This window comes from Notolepis coatsorum (assembly GCF_963971535.1).
Source record: "Notolepis coatsorum genome assembly, contig: SCAFFOLD_1190, whole genome shotgun sequence".
Taxonomy (NCBI): Eukaryota; Metazoa; Chordata; class Actinopteri; order Aulopiformes; family Paralepididae; genus Notolepis; species Notolepis coatsorum.
The window spans coordinates 50,001-63,580 of NW_028171249.1; the positions used below are offsets into that span (position 1 = coordinate 50,001).

General features: G+C 44.5%; 1 protein-coding gene across 1 annotated transcript in view; it reads right to left on the reverse strand.

The window, feature by feature from the left end:
- Positions 1–11,445, reverse strand: part of LOC311248301 (fibrillin-2-like) — a gene marked incomplete at both ends in the record, with an annotated part of 40,567 nt that extends 29,122 nt beyond the window's left edge. Inside the window, 6 exons of the mRNA XM_084339207.1 lie at positions 1,526–1,657; positions 4,177–4,299; positions 5,204–5,323; positions 5,444–5,569; positions 5,694–5,759; positions 11,293–11,445. Of these exons, the coding sequence (XP_084195333.1) occupies positions 1,526–1,657; positions 4,177–4,299; positions 5,204–5,323; positions 5,444–5,569; positions 5,694–5,759; positions 11,293–11,445 (720 nt within the window). The remainder of the gene's footprint in view (positions 1–1,525; positions 1,658–4,176; positions 4,300–5,203; positions 5,324–5,443; positions 5,570–5,693; positions 5,760–11,292) is intronic.
- Between the last annotated feature and the right edge of the window lie 2,135 nt (positions 11,446–13,580).

Sequence of the window (13,580 nt, forward strand, 5' to 3'; positions counted from 1 at the left end):
TTAGTTATAATTGATCAATTAACCGGGGCTTTTCGGAGCCAGGAACACTACCTAATGTACCTAATGTACGGCCCAGTTTGTAAACAGGTTTTTCCTCTTGGGTGTGGGGCAGCCAGGTGGCTATGGGGGGGGGGGGGCAGCCAGGCAGGGAAGGAAGTCATTAATGTAATTAATTTGGGGTGTAGCTGCACCCACCAACATGTATTAACCTTAACCAGGCAGGGCAGATTCTTATTTTCAATGACGGCCTGGCGAGAGGACAAAAGGTCCGCTCGGAGGGGAACAGGGAAAGGGGAGACAGGTACATACATCACAGAGGTAAGGGAAGGGAAATAATTAAAACACACATCAGACGACCAAATTAAATTACAAAGGGGCCTACATGAAGCAGATGAGTCACATGACGGTTAAAAGGCTGGGTGACAGCTGCAGGTGTGTGTAAACAACTCCACACGACTTCAATGATAGCGTTGTGAACGCATATTCTCTCTCTTAAATTATGGCTATGTGTCTAATCTGCCCGTCGTTTATCAATGACTTGTTTGCAGTCAACATTGTCGAAACTGATTGTTTTTTATCGGTTCATTTTCGTTTTATAGCATTTTGAAAAGCCCTCGTTTTCAAGGAAAATATAAAGATTACGTGATAAAAGGCATTTACTGGAATATTCTAGAATACACAAAAACGTTGTAATTTTTCGGCCTATTTATGAATCGTTTTCAAATAACCAAAATATAATATATTCTCTCGTTTCCTCATCAGCGATCACAGCCACACACACAGGGAAAAAGCTTATATCTCAGTGAAAACAGGTCTGATTATCCTAAGACTGGTAAAATAGATTCCTTACCTGAGATCAGATGTTATCCAAAAAGATTATTCCAATTCCTGATTGCCATTCCAAATATCGATCACGCTTATTGATTACAGTGTTGAGTCCTGTAAATACATAATCCACACGTTTTCCGGGCCGGTGAGCACAATCGATCCTTCAGATGCCTTGAGGGAAAAATGAAATGGAGAAACTGACCACCCCCCCTTCAGCAGTGTAATGTAATGGGGTGCAGTTACACATGGAGAGACGATAGGGGGCGGTATCTTCCCAATTGAGCTCAGAGAGACTCTGCAGCACTAAACCGAGGCTCGATTAATGAAATATGAATTCAAATCGCCAATAGAAAAAAATACGGCAAACAAACGATATATGTCGTTGGCGGGCACTCAACTGGCGGCATGAAGTAACGACTTATAGCGTTGGTGGCATCCAAAGTGTTAAAAGTAGTGAGGGGGAGTACATTTTGTCCTAAAACAGCATCTTCAACACATGGGAAGAAAGAGGAAGTTATAATTGAAATGTGACCGACTGGTTTCTTTTGCGAAAGATTTAACAAACATGTTCCACGTGATTCAATGAAGTCGTACGAAACGGTTGAAAAGATACATAAAAGGTCCCGGTTTTCAGCAGCAGACTCAGACTTTTCAGCAGCAGACTCTAGAAGAAACAGTGACAAACACGGTCACTCACCCTGACAGACTTCGTCGTCAAGGCGACGCACCATCCCAGCAGGACAGAGACACATGAAGGTGCCAATCAGGTTCTTGCAGGTCATGCCTCTGGAGTCGCAGTCGTGGAGCCCCTCGGAGCACTCGTCCAGATCTAAACACAGATCACAGTCATGGAGCCTGAAGGTCTAAACACACAGATCACAGTCATGGAGCCTGAAGGTCTAAACACACAGAATGAATTAGAACACAATACAATAGAACCAATGAACTAAGTCAAGTCAAGGTCCTGGTTTCTGGCTTTGGGAGATAGTTGTCTAAGGCTAACACGTTGGACAGTGCTGGACCACCATGGGAATACTACTGGATGTCATAAACCCATTATGTGACCGGGCCCAGCAGTAAGAGACTCATGTCTGGAAGTCAGATCGCGAGAACATGAATAAAATGTTTTTCATATAATAATAATAATAATAATAATAATAATAATAATAATAATAATAATAATAATAATAATAATAATAATAATGATAATAATAATAATAATAATAATAATAATAATAATAATAATAATAATAATAATAATAATAATAATAATAATAATAATAGTAATAATAATAATACACTTTATTTGTATAGCACCTTTCATACAGAAACTGCAGCTCAAAGTGCTTCACAACAGAGAAAAGACAGAGACAGATAAAATGAGCACATAAAGTGCAGACATATAAAATCACAGTTTTTCACATTAGGATCTAACATCCCAACAGGCCACCTAGTGTATGGTTTGATTCAGTTTTAAATAGACAATAATAAAAAGAGTAAGATAAAATAGACAGAGTAAAATAGTGCAGTGCAATAAAATTGTAGAATAGAATAGATTAAAAATAAAATATATATATTTTACAGTGCAATAAAATAGTTCTGGATTACTGTTCAACAGTTTAAAGTCGTCTTTACCTTCTGTTTGGTATCCACAGTTTAAAACCTGACAGTCTTCCCTCCTGTTTTATACCCATGTTGACCCTTCAAACCTCCCTCTCAGGGCAAACCTCCCTCTCAGGGCAAACCTCCCTCTCAGGGCAAACCTCCCACCCAGGGCAAACCTCCCTCTCAGGGCAAACCTCCCTCTCAGGGCAAACCTCCCTCTCAGGGCAAACCTCTCTCTCAGGGCAAACCTCCCTCTCAGGGCAAACCTCCCTCTCAGGGCAAACCTCCCTCTCAGGGCAAACCTCCCTCTCAGGGCAAACCTCTCTCTCAGGGCAAACCTCTCTCTCAGGGCAAACCTCCCTCTCAGGGCAAACCTCCCTCTCAGGGCAAACCTCCCTCTCAGGGCAAACCTCCCTCTCAGGGCAAACCTCCCTCTCAGGGCAAACCTCCCTCTCAGGGCAAACCTCCCTCTCAGGGCAAACCTCCCACCCAGGGCAAACCTCCCTCTCAGGGCAAACCTCCCTCTCAGGGCAAACCTCCCTCTCAGGGCAAACCTCCCTCTCAGGGCAAACCTCCCACCCAGGGCAAACCTCCCTCTCAGGGCAAACCTCCCTCTCAGGGCAAACCTCCCTCTCAGGGCAAACCTCTCTCTCAGGGCAAACCTCCCTCTCAGGGCAAACCTCTCTCTCAGGGCAAACCTCCCACCCAGGGCAAACCTCCCTCTCAGGGCAAACCTCCCACCCAGGGCAAACCTCCCTCTCAGGGCAAACCTCCCTCTCAGGGCAAACCTCCCTCTCAGGGCGCAGTTCCCTCTCAGGGTGCAGTTCTAGGCCCTGGGTCCTACACAGTTTTAAAGCCTGACAGTCTCTTGTTTGATACCCACACAGTTTAATACCTGACAGTTTTGAACCTGTAATAAAAAGCAATAGACTGAGTAAAATAATACAGTGCAATAATAGAATAGTAGAATAGAATAGATAGTAAAATTATGCAATAGAATGGACAGAGTAAAATAGTGCTACAGTACAATCAACAGCGGGGTGTATTAGAAGGCTATGGTGAAGAGGTACGTTTTTAGCTTATTTTTGAAAATATTAAGAGATCTAGCTTCCCTAATGTCCATAGGTAGTGTGTTCCATAACTTTGGTGCATAGTTAGCAAAGGCTGCATCCCCGATGTTCCTTAGACTGTGGCTTGGAACCTTCAATAGACCAGTAGTAGATGATCGCAATGTTCTAGTTAAACCTCAAACCTTATCACAGTTTGAATGTTTAAGGACATATTTACTGTAACAGCTAACAGTTTAGTAGTTTAGTATCTATAGTATAATACAAACCCTTGTTTAAAAAAGGCAGTTTGTGACAGCCAAACTTTAGATTTTCTCTGCTCTGAGACTTGAGGTTTAACTAGATTCAAATAAGAATATCTTCTTCAACATCATTTGAAAGCTTACATTCTGTACTTTCATAATCTGTAAATATCTGAAAAATTACAGAGGGAGACTTGTGCCACAAACAGCTGGGCTCGGTTACATTTATGAATTCTTCAATTGAGTACTATTCCCCTTTAACTGAATTTAATCCAAAAACGTGAGCTTCCCTGCAGACATACAGAACCACTTACAATCTTAAAACCTTTACACAAATAATCCACTCTTCATAAATAATCTATAACAATCCCATTATTTCTGTCTCAAATCACTGAGATGGGTTGTGGTTTGGTTGACCAGACGGAGGCACCCACCCTGGCACATCCTGCGGTCCTCTCGCAGCGTGTAGCCCGACGGGCACGTGCACTCGTAGCCGCCGAAGGTGTTCACGCAGCGGAAGGCGCAGAGCAGAGGGTTGAGGGAACATTCGTTCACGTCTAACAGGAAACACATGGAACAAATAACATCATATCCAAACATGTGACGTTGTGTTTTTATGCAAACATATTAACAGACGCGTGCGTCCGGCACAAGCACGAGGCCACAGAGTCAAATAAATAGCTGGGATATCTAGATTCAAGACCCGAATTGATAATTCAACTGAATTAGTTCTTATTAGGGCTGTCAATCGATTCAGATATTTAAGCAAGGATTAATCGCATGATTGTCCATACAGCCGTGCTTAACATTCTTCAAATGTGTAATACTCGTATCAACAGTGGACAGATATGCTTGCTCTATGCAAATGTGTGTTTATTAGATAGATTAGATTAAATAACCAAAATTACAAATATTGTCCATAAAAACAAAGATACTGCATTTAGCATAACATTTAAACGCTGCAAATAATCATAACATGACAAAGCCCGATAGGCAACAACAGATGGCCTGCCAGATGTAACTTGACTCAGTAATATGAGTTCTCACACTATGTGGTGTCCAGCTTTACTCAGTAACGTTGACAGCCCTAGTTCATATTGTTCTTATTGTGAGATGTCAGATGAGTAATGTTTTCAAATCTCTAAATATGTAGGCTGTATGCTGTGTGCAGTAGAGGTCAGGGTTATGTATGTTGTGTGCAGTAGAGGTCAGGGTTATGTATGTTGTGTGCAGTAGAGGTCAGGGTTATGTATGTTGTGTGCAGTAGAGGTCAGGGTTATGTATGTTGTGTGCAGTAGAGGTCAGGGTTATGTATGTTGTGTGCAGTAGAGGTCAGGGTTATGTATGTTGTGTGCAGTAGAGGTCAGGGTTATGTATATTGTGTGCAGTAGAGGTCAGGGTTATGTATGCTGTGTGCAGTAGAGGTCAGGGGTCAGAGGTCAGGGGTTATGGATGACTCACCTTCGCAGGTCATCATGGCGCCCGGCTCGAAGCCGTCTTCACAGTTGCACTCGAACCCCCCGATCACGTTGGAGCAGGTCCCGTTACCACAGGGGTCGCCCACGTCGCACTCGTCAATGTCTGGGAGGAGAAGCGAACACTTCCATCAGTCCTGTTCCATCGTTTTAGAAGCCGTGCGTGTGTGCGTGTGTGCGTGTGTGTGTGTGTGTGTGTGCGTGTGTGTGTGTGTGCGTCCCTCACCGACACAGTGCGTTCCAGTGTAGTCGAGTGTGTAGCCCACGGGACACTCGCAGCGGAAGGAGCCGTCAGTGTTGATGCAGTGACCGTTGTGACAGACGTCTGGGTGACCAGCGCACTCGTTCAGATCTGCAGCACAGAGGGGCGTCTGTCACTAGTGTCTGTAACTAGTGTCTGTAACTAGTGTCTGTAACTAGTGTCTGTAACTGAAATTTGAAATGAAATGAGATGAAGAATAAGGAAGGGCAGTTACCGATGCGTCCGTCGCCGGGTCCAGGGATGATGCCGAGACCGAAAGGACACAAGGCTTGGAAGTCCACTGCAAACGGAGACAACAGCAGTTACACTGGTGGACAAACGCTTCAGGAAGCACATTCCTCAAGTACAGATCAGTTCATATTAGGGATGCTCGATATTAGCTTTTTTACCGATACCGATATTCCGATATTGTCCAACTCTTAATTTCCGATACCGATATCAACCGATATCAACCGATACCAATATATGCAGGGTTTCCCCGTCCAAAAAACTGAATAATTTCAGGTAACTAATAATTTCACTGGATATATATATAACAAATATTGTTATTGTTTTTTTTTGTTTTTAAACCGATACCGATATTTTCCGATATCACATTTTACTGCCGATATCGGCCGATAATATCGGTCGGCCGATAATATTGGACATCCGTAGTTCATATGGACTCTAACATGTTCAATAACTCCTGATTTGAGACGTACATCTGAAACATTGTGAATACGTGTGGTTATTCACAGAAACTGTAACCTGTGAAATCCTGTATCAATACATTTGAGCAGGAACTCTAATTAAGTGTGTTTACATCTACATACCGGCTCAGTGGCCTCGTGGGTAGAGTGTCCGCCCTGAGTTTGGGAGGCTGGGAGTTCAAGCCCCGGCCGAGTCATACCAAAGACTATCTAAAAATGGTACCCATAGCCTCCCTGCTTGACACTCAGCATCAAGGGTTGGTTTGGGGGGAAGTCCTTGTGACATACTAGCGTCATGTCCAAGGGGTGTACTTGTACATCAAGCTGCCTCACGCTACGGAAACAGGAGATCCTGCCCCATGAGCCGCTACGGCTCGAGAACCATTGGTTCTCAAAGGCAAACATCTACATGCACATAATTAGCACAACACAAGGATTCAGTGGCTCCAATGACGTGGTCCGTATTCACTGTTCTTTTAAGTGTTGGTCCGTGATGTGAGCAACTCAAGACTCTTTGGAAAATAATACTACTTGGGTTGTGTAGTGTGTAGTGTGTAACAGGTTGTGTAGTGTGTAACAGGTTGTGTAGTGTGTAACAGGACTGGGGTTGTGTAGTGTGTAACATGACTGGGGTTGTGTAGTGTGTAACAGGACTGGGGTTGTGTAGTGTGTAGTGTGTAACATGACTGGGGTTGTGTAGTGTGTAGTGTGTAACATGACTGGGGTTGTGTAGTGTGTAGTGTGTAACATGACTGGGGTTGTGTAGTGTGTAGTGTGTAACAGGACTGGGGTTGTGTAGTGTGTAGTGTGTAACAGGACTGGGGTTGTGTAGTGTGTAGTGTGTAACATGACTGGGGTTGTGTAGTGTGTAGTGTGTAGTGTGTAACAGGACTGGGGTTGTGTAGTGTGTAGTGTGTAACATGACTGGGGTTGTGTAGTGTGTAGTGTGTAACAGGACTGGGGTTGTGTAGTGTGTAGTGTGTAACATGACTGGGGTTGTGTAGTGTGTAGTGTGTAGTGTGTAACATGACTGGGGTTGTGTAGTGTGTAGTGTGTAGTGTGTAGTGTGTAACAGGACTGGGGTTGTGTAGTGTGTAGTGTGTAGTGTGTAACAGGACTGGGGTTGTGTAGTGTGTAGTGTGTAACAGGACAGGGGTTGTGTAGTGTGTAGTGTGTAACAGGACAGGGGTTGTGTAGTGTGTAGTGTGTAACAGGACTGGGGTTGTGTAGTGTGTAGTGTGTAGTGTGTAGTGTGTAACAGGACAGGGGTTGTGTAGTGTGTAGTGTGTAGTGTGTAACAGGACTGGGGTTGTGTAGTGTGTAGTGTGTAACATGACTGGGGTTGTGTAGTGTGTAGTGTGTAACAGGACTGGGGTTGTGTAGTGTGTAGTGTGTAGTGTGTAACAGGACTGGGGTTGTGTAGTGTGTAGTGTGTAGTGTGTAGTGTGTAACAGGACTGGGGTTGTGTAGTGTGTAGTGTGTAACATGACTGGGGTTGTGTAGTGTGTAGTGTGTAACAGGACTGGGGTTGTGTAGTGTGTAGTGTGTAGTGTGTAACATGACTGGGGTTGTGTAGTGTGTAGTGTGTAACATGACTGGGGTTGTGTAGTGTGTAGTGTGTAACAGGACTGGGGTTGTGTAGTGTGTAGTGTGTAACATGACTGGGGTTGTGTAGTGTGTAGTGTGTAACAGGACTGGGGTTGTGTAGTGTGTAGTGTGTAGTGTGTAGTGTGTAACAGGACTGGGGTTGTGTAGTGTGTAGTGTGTAACATGACTGGGGTTGTGTAGTGTGTAGTGTGTAACAGGACTGGGGTTGTGTAGTGTGTAGTGTGTAACATGACTGGGGTTGTGTAGTGTGTAGTGTGTAACAGGACTGGGGTTGTGTAGTGTGTAGTGTGTAACAGGACTGGGGTTGTGTAGTGTGTAGTGTGTAGTGTGTAACATGACTGGGGTTGTGTAGTGTGTAGTGTGTAACAGGACTGGGGTTGTGTAGTGTGTAGTGTGTAGTGTGTAACATGACTGGGGTTGTGTAGTGTGTAGTGTGTAGTGTGTAGTGTGTAACAGGACTGGGGTTGTGTAGTGTGTAGTGTGTAGTGTGTAGTGTGTAACAGGACTGGGGTTGTGTAGTGTGTAGTGTGTAACATGACTGGGGTTGTGTAGTGTGTAACATGACAGGGGTTGTGTAGTGTGTAGTGTGTAGTGTGTAGTGTGTAACATGACAGGGGTTGTGTAGTGTGTAGTGTGTAGTGTGTAACATGACAGGGGTTGTGTAGTGTGTAGTGTGTAGTGTGTAACAGGGGTTGTGTAGTGTGTAACATGACAGGGGTTGTGTAGTGTGTAGTGTGTAACATGACAGGGGTTGTGTAGTGTGTAGTGTGTAACAGGGGTTGTGTAGTGTGTAGTGTGTAACAGGGGTTGTGTAGTGTGTAGTGTGTAACAGGACAGGGGTTGTGTAGTGTGTAGTGTGTAACAGGGGTTGTGTAGTGTGTAGTGTGTAACAGGGGTTGTGTAGTGTGTAGTGTGTAACATGACAGGTGTTGTGTAGTGTGTAGTGTGTAACATGACTGGGGTTGTGTAGTGTGTAGTGTGTAGTGTGTAACATGACTGGGGTTGTGTAGTGTGTAGTGTGTAGTGTGTAACATGACTGGGGTTGTGTAGTGTGTAACAGGGGTTGTGTAGTGTGTAGTGTGTAACAGGACAGGGGTTGTGTAGTGTGTAGTGTGTAACAGGGGTTGTGTAGTGTGTAACAGGTTGTGTAGTGTGTAGTGTGTAACATGTTGTGTAGTGTGTAGTGTGTAACAGGTTGTGTAGTGTGTAGTGTGTAACAGGGGTTGTGTAGTGTGTAACATGTTGTGTAGTGTGTAGTGTGTAACAGGTTGTGTAGTGTGTAGTGTGTAACAGGTTGTGTAGTGTGTAGTGTGTAACAGGTTGTGTAGTGTGTAGTGTGTAACAGGTTGTGTAGTGTGTAACATGGTTGTGTAGTGTGTACCAGGTTGTGTAGTGTGTAACATGGTTGTGTAGTGTGTACCAGGTTGTGTAGTGTGTAACAGGTTATGTAGTGTGTAACAGGTTGTGTAGTGTGTAACAGGTTGTGTAGTGTGTAACAGGGTTGTGTAGTGTGTACCAGGTTGTGTAGTGTGTAACAGGTTGTGTAGTGTGTAACAGGTTGTGTAGTGTGTAACATGTTGTGTAGTGTGTAACATGTTGTGTAGTGTGTAACAGGGTTGTGTAGTGTGTACCAGGTTGTGTAGTGTGTAACAGGGTTGTGTAGTGTGTACCAGGTTGTGTAGTGTGTAACAGGTTGTGTAGTGTGTAACAGGGTTGTGTAGTGTGTACCAGGTTGTGTAGTGTGTAACAGGTTGTGTAGTGTGTAACAGGACTGGGGTTGTGTAGTGTGTAACAGGTTGTGTAGTGTGTAACAGGTTGTGTAGTGTGTAACAGGGTTGTGTAGTGTGTAACAGGTTGTGTAGTGTGTAACATGTTGTGTAGTGTGTAACAGGTTATGTAGTGTGTAACAGGGGTTGTGTAGTGTGTGACAGGTTGTGTAGTGTGTAACAGGAGTTGTGTAGTGTGTAACATGTTGTGTAGTGTGTAACAGGTTGTGTAGTGTGTAACAGGTTGTGTAGTGTGTAACATGTTGTGTAGTGTGTAACAGGTTGTGTAGTGTGTAACAGGGTTGTGTAGTGTGTAACAGGTTGTGTAGTGTGTAACATGTTGTGTAGTGTGTAACAGGTTGTGTAGTGTGTAACATGTTGTGTAGTGTGTAACAGGACTGGGGTTGTGTAGTGTGTAACAGGGGTTGTGTAGTGTGTAACAGGTTGTGTAGTGTGTAACAGGTTGTGTAGTGTGTAACAGGGGTTGTGTAGTGTGTAACAGGTTGTGTGTGTAACATGCTGTGTAGTGTGTAACAGGTTGTGTAGTGTGTAACAGGTTGTGTAGTGTGTAACAGGACTGGGGTTGTGTAGTGTGTAACAGGGGTTGTGTAGTGTGTAACAGGTTGTGTAGTGTGTAACATGTTGTGTAGTGTGTAACAGGTTGTGTAGTGTGTAACATGTTGTGTAGTGTGTAACAGGACTGGGGTTGTGTAGTGTGTAACAGGGGTTGTGTAGTGTGTAACAGGTTGTGTAGTGTGTAACAGGTTGTGTAGTGTGTAACAGGGGTTGTGTAGTGTGTAACAGGTTGTGTGTGTAACATGTTGTGTAGTGTGTAACAGGTTGTGTAGTGTGTAACAGGTTGTGTAGTGTGTAACAGGTTGTGTGTGTGTAACATGTTGTGTAGTGTGTAACAGGTTGTGTAGTGTGTAACATGTTGTGTAGTGTGTAACAGGTTGTGTAGTGTGTAACAGGTTGTGTAGTGTGTAACAGGTTGTGTAGTGTGTAACAGGTTGTGTAGTGTGTAACAGGGGTTGTGTAGTGTGTAACAGGTTGTGTGTGTGTAACATGTTGTGTAGTGTGTAACAGGTTGTGTAGTGTGTAACAGGTTGTGTAGTGTGTAACAGGTTGTGTGTGTGTAACATGTTGTGTAGTGTGTAACAGGTTGTGTAGTGTGTAACAGGTTGTGTAGTGTGTAACAGGTTGTGTAGTGTGTAACAGGGGTTGTGTAGTGTGTAACAGGTTGTGTAGTGTGTAACAGGTTATGTAGTGTGTAACAGGGGTTGTGTAGTGTGTAACAGGTTGTGTGTGTGTAACAGGTTATGTAGTGTGTAACAGGGGTTGTGTAGTGTGTAACAGGTTGTGTGTGTGCATGGAGGCCCTACCGGCCTGGCTCGTGGGGCACAGCTCACAGGGTTAGGGTTGTGTTACCGTGCTGGCTCTCGGGGCACAGCTCACATGGTTAGGGTTGTGTTACCGTGCTGGCTCTCAGGGCACAGCTCACAGGGTTAGGGTTGTGTTACCGTGCTGGCTCTCGGGGCACAGCTCACAGGGTTAGGGTTGTGTTACCGTGCTGGCTCTCGGGGCACAGCTCACAGGGTTAGGGTTGTGTTACCGTGCTGGCTCTCGGGGCACAGCTCACAGGGTTAGGGTTGTGTTACCGTGCTGGCTCTCGGGGCACAGCTCACAGGGTTAGGGTTGTGTTACCGTGCTGGCTCTCGGGGCACAGCTCACAGGGTTAGGGTTGTGTTACCGTGCTGGCTCTCGGGGCACAGCTCACAGGGGTCCCCCCAGCCCTCCTTGGGCAGGTTGCTGCAGCAGCACCCGGCCTTGGTGGAGTTGAAGGCCTGGGGGACGGAGCACTTGCCGCTCTGGAAGCGCGTGAAGCAGTAACTCTCACGGGTGTCTGGAACCAAGCGCAGAAACACACTCAGAAAACACGGATACTAATATGACTCCTGAATGATGCGTCAGCGTCATCGAGTTATGTGTCAAAGATATTTAGTCTACATGATGACGAATCCCATAATTATGGGAACAGAAACTCAAACCACAGTCCTCTTCAGTCAAGCTTTCACACGTCAAACACGCCAAACCGTGGTCGTGGCAACCGTGACAGGTCCTGGACTCGCTTCTATATTCACCGGATGTTCTTCATCATAACAAATACTTATGAAAGCCATGAAGATGCAATTCAAGATATTTCCCCCCCTGATGACAACGAGACAAGACGTCACGTTAACACATTGGGCGCCAGCCATTAGCCTGGTCCTTGTGTCTAACGTGCCAGGTTTCCATAACATATTTTCACTGTGCGTCACTATGTTTGAAGAGCTATATCTATATTCTATATTATAGCTATGGAGACAATACTATAGTCATTTAACAGTGACTTTCTTCCGTCAAACATGCAAAAAAGAGATTAGGGCTGGGCGATATAAAGATAACGATAAATATCGCAATATATTTTAATAATCGATATCGAATATCGAAATAAAAAAAATCGATTTTTTTTTTTTTTTTTTTATAATCTTTTTTTTGTGTGACTTGCAACAGGGCAGTTTTAAAACCAGAGACAGTGGACAGACTTGTCTTTCTTGCCTGTAACTTAAAGTAATGGCTTTGCTTGTCCAAATGACAATACTGACCAAATTGAGATTTATTTTTCTCGTCCTTTTATTTTGTTTGCTTTCTAATTTAAAATACAGTTTGAAACAGTCTGTACACAGTAGGCTATGTGTGCTAGCAGAGCTAGTCTCCAGTCATGAGTCACGGTGCACATGTGCGGTGGTTTGTCCACCAAAAAAGCGCCAAAAGATAGAAAATAAACTAGCAGAGCCAGAACTGTTCAACTCCTCTGGAGCCACAGCCAGCAGAGAAGCCGGTTTACTTTCGCTTTTAAACCAGCTGCAGCCTGAGAACTGGAGTGTGAGGGCTGTAACACTAAAGATGGCGGCAACGACAAAGAATTGCTGCAAAATAAACATACATCTGTTGTTTATAAAAAAATTAAATAAAAAAATGTACTTATAACAATTTCGATATTATCGATATCGAGAAATATGATAACATTATCATATCGTTATCGCAATATGATTTTTTGCCATATCGCCCAGCCCTAAAAGAGATCATTTGTGGATCTAGCCTCATGTGACACTAACGTGACTAATAATGAATGCAATGTCGACTAACGACGACACAAATGTAGTTTACAAAAACCTTGATGAAATCTCTCTTAATTTGTGTTGACTAAATCAAGACGAGACAAAATAATAATAATTTTAGAATAATTCATGTTATTATTATTGCAGCATTTCAGTATCCTGTATGTGCAGCGCTTCCTCAGCGACAGGGATAGAGAGGTCGCCACTCGCCAGACCGTAGGCAGCTTTACAGCTCAGAGCTCAGAGCGACAGTGGCGGGGCAACGGGCTCTCGTGGTCTTGTATGTATTGGTCACATGGCTCACGAAGTATAAATTACACTTAAATCTAGCTGTACATCATGTGAGCCAGACGGACACAATTATTGACCAACAGATTGATTAACAGTCTTTTTTTCTTTTGATCTTTTCCCCCTCCTTTTTCCTCCGTTTTTCTCCCCTCCCAATGTTAGTCGTTATGCCAATTCCCAATCCCCTTCCTGGTCGCTGCGCACCTACCCCCCACAGTCGGTCTGGGAGGGCGGAGGCTATCACATGCTTCCTCTGACGCATGTGTAGCCAATCAACCGCTTCTTTTCACCTGGCAGCGCGGACTCACTGGGAGGGCGTAACGTGTGGAAGGATCACACTACCCCCCCTTAGATCCTTTCCTCGCTGAGCAGGCGCCCCGACCGAACTGTAGGAGTCGCTGTTTACAACGACCAGGACCCACCCACCGGCTTTCCCACCCCCTAACACTGCCAATTGTGTTAGTGTGAACGACCAGCCAAGCTGGTAGCAACGCAGAGAGCTGGGCTCGAACCCAGCATCTCCTGCGTTGGTGGCGAGCGCCTTGCCCACTACACCACCTAGCCTCCCTGATTAACAGTCTTAATCATT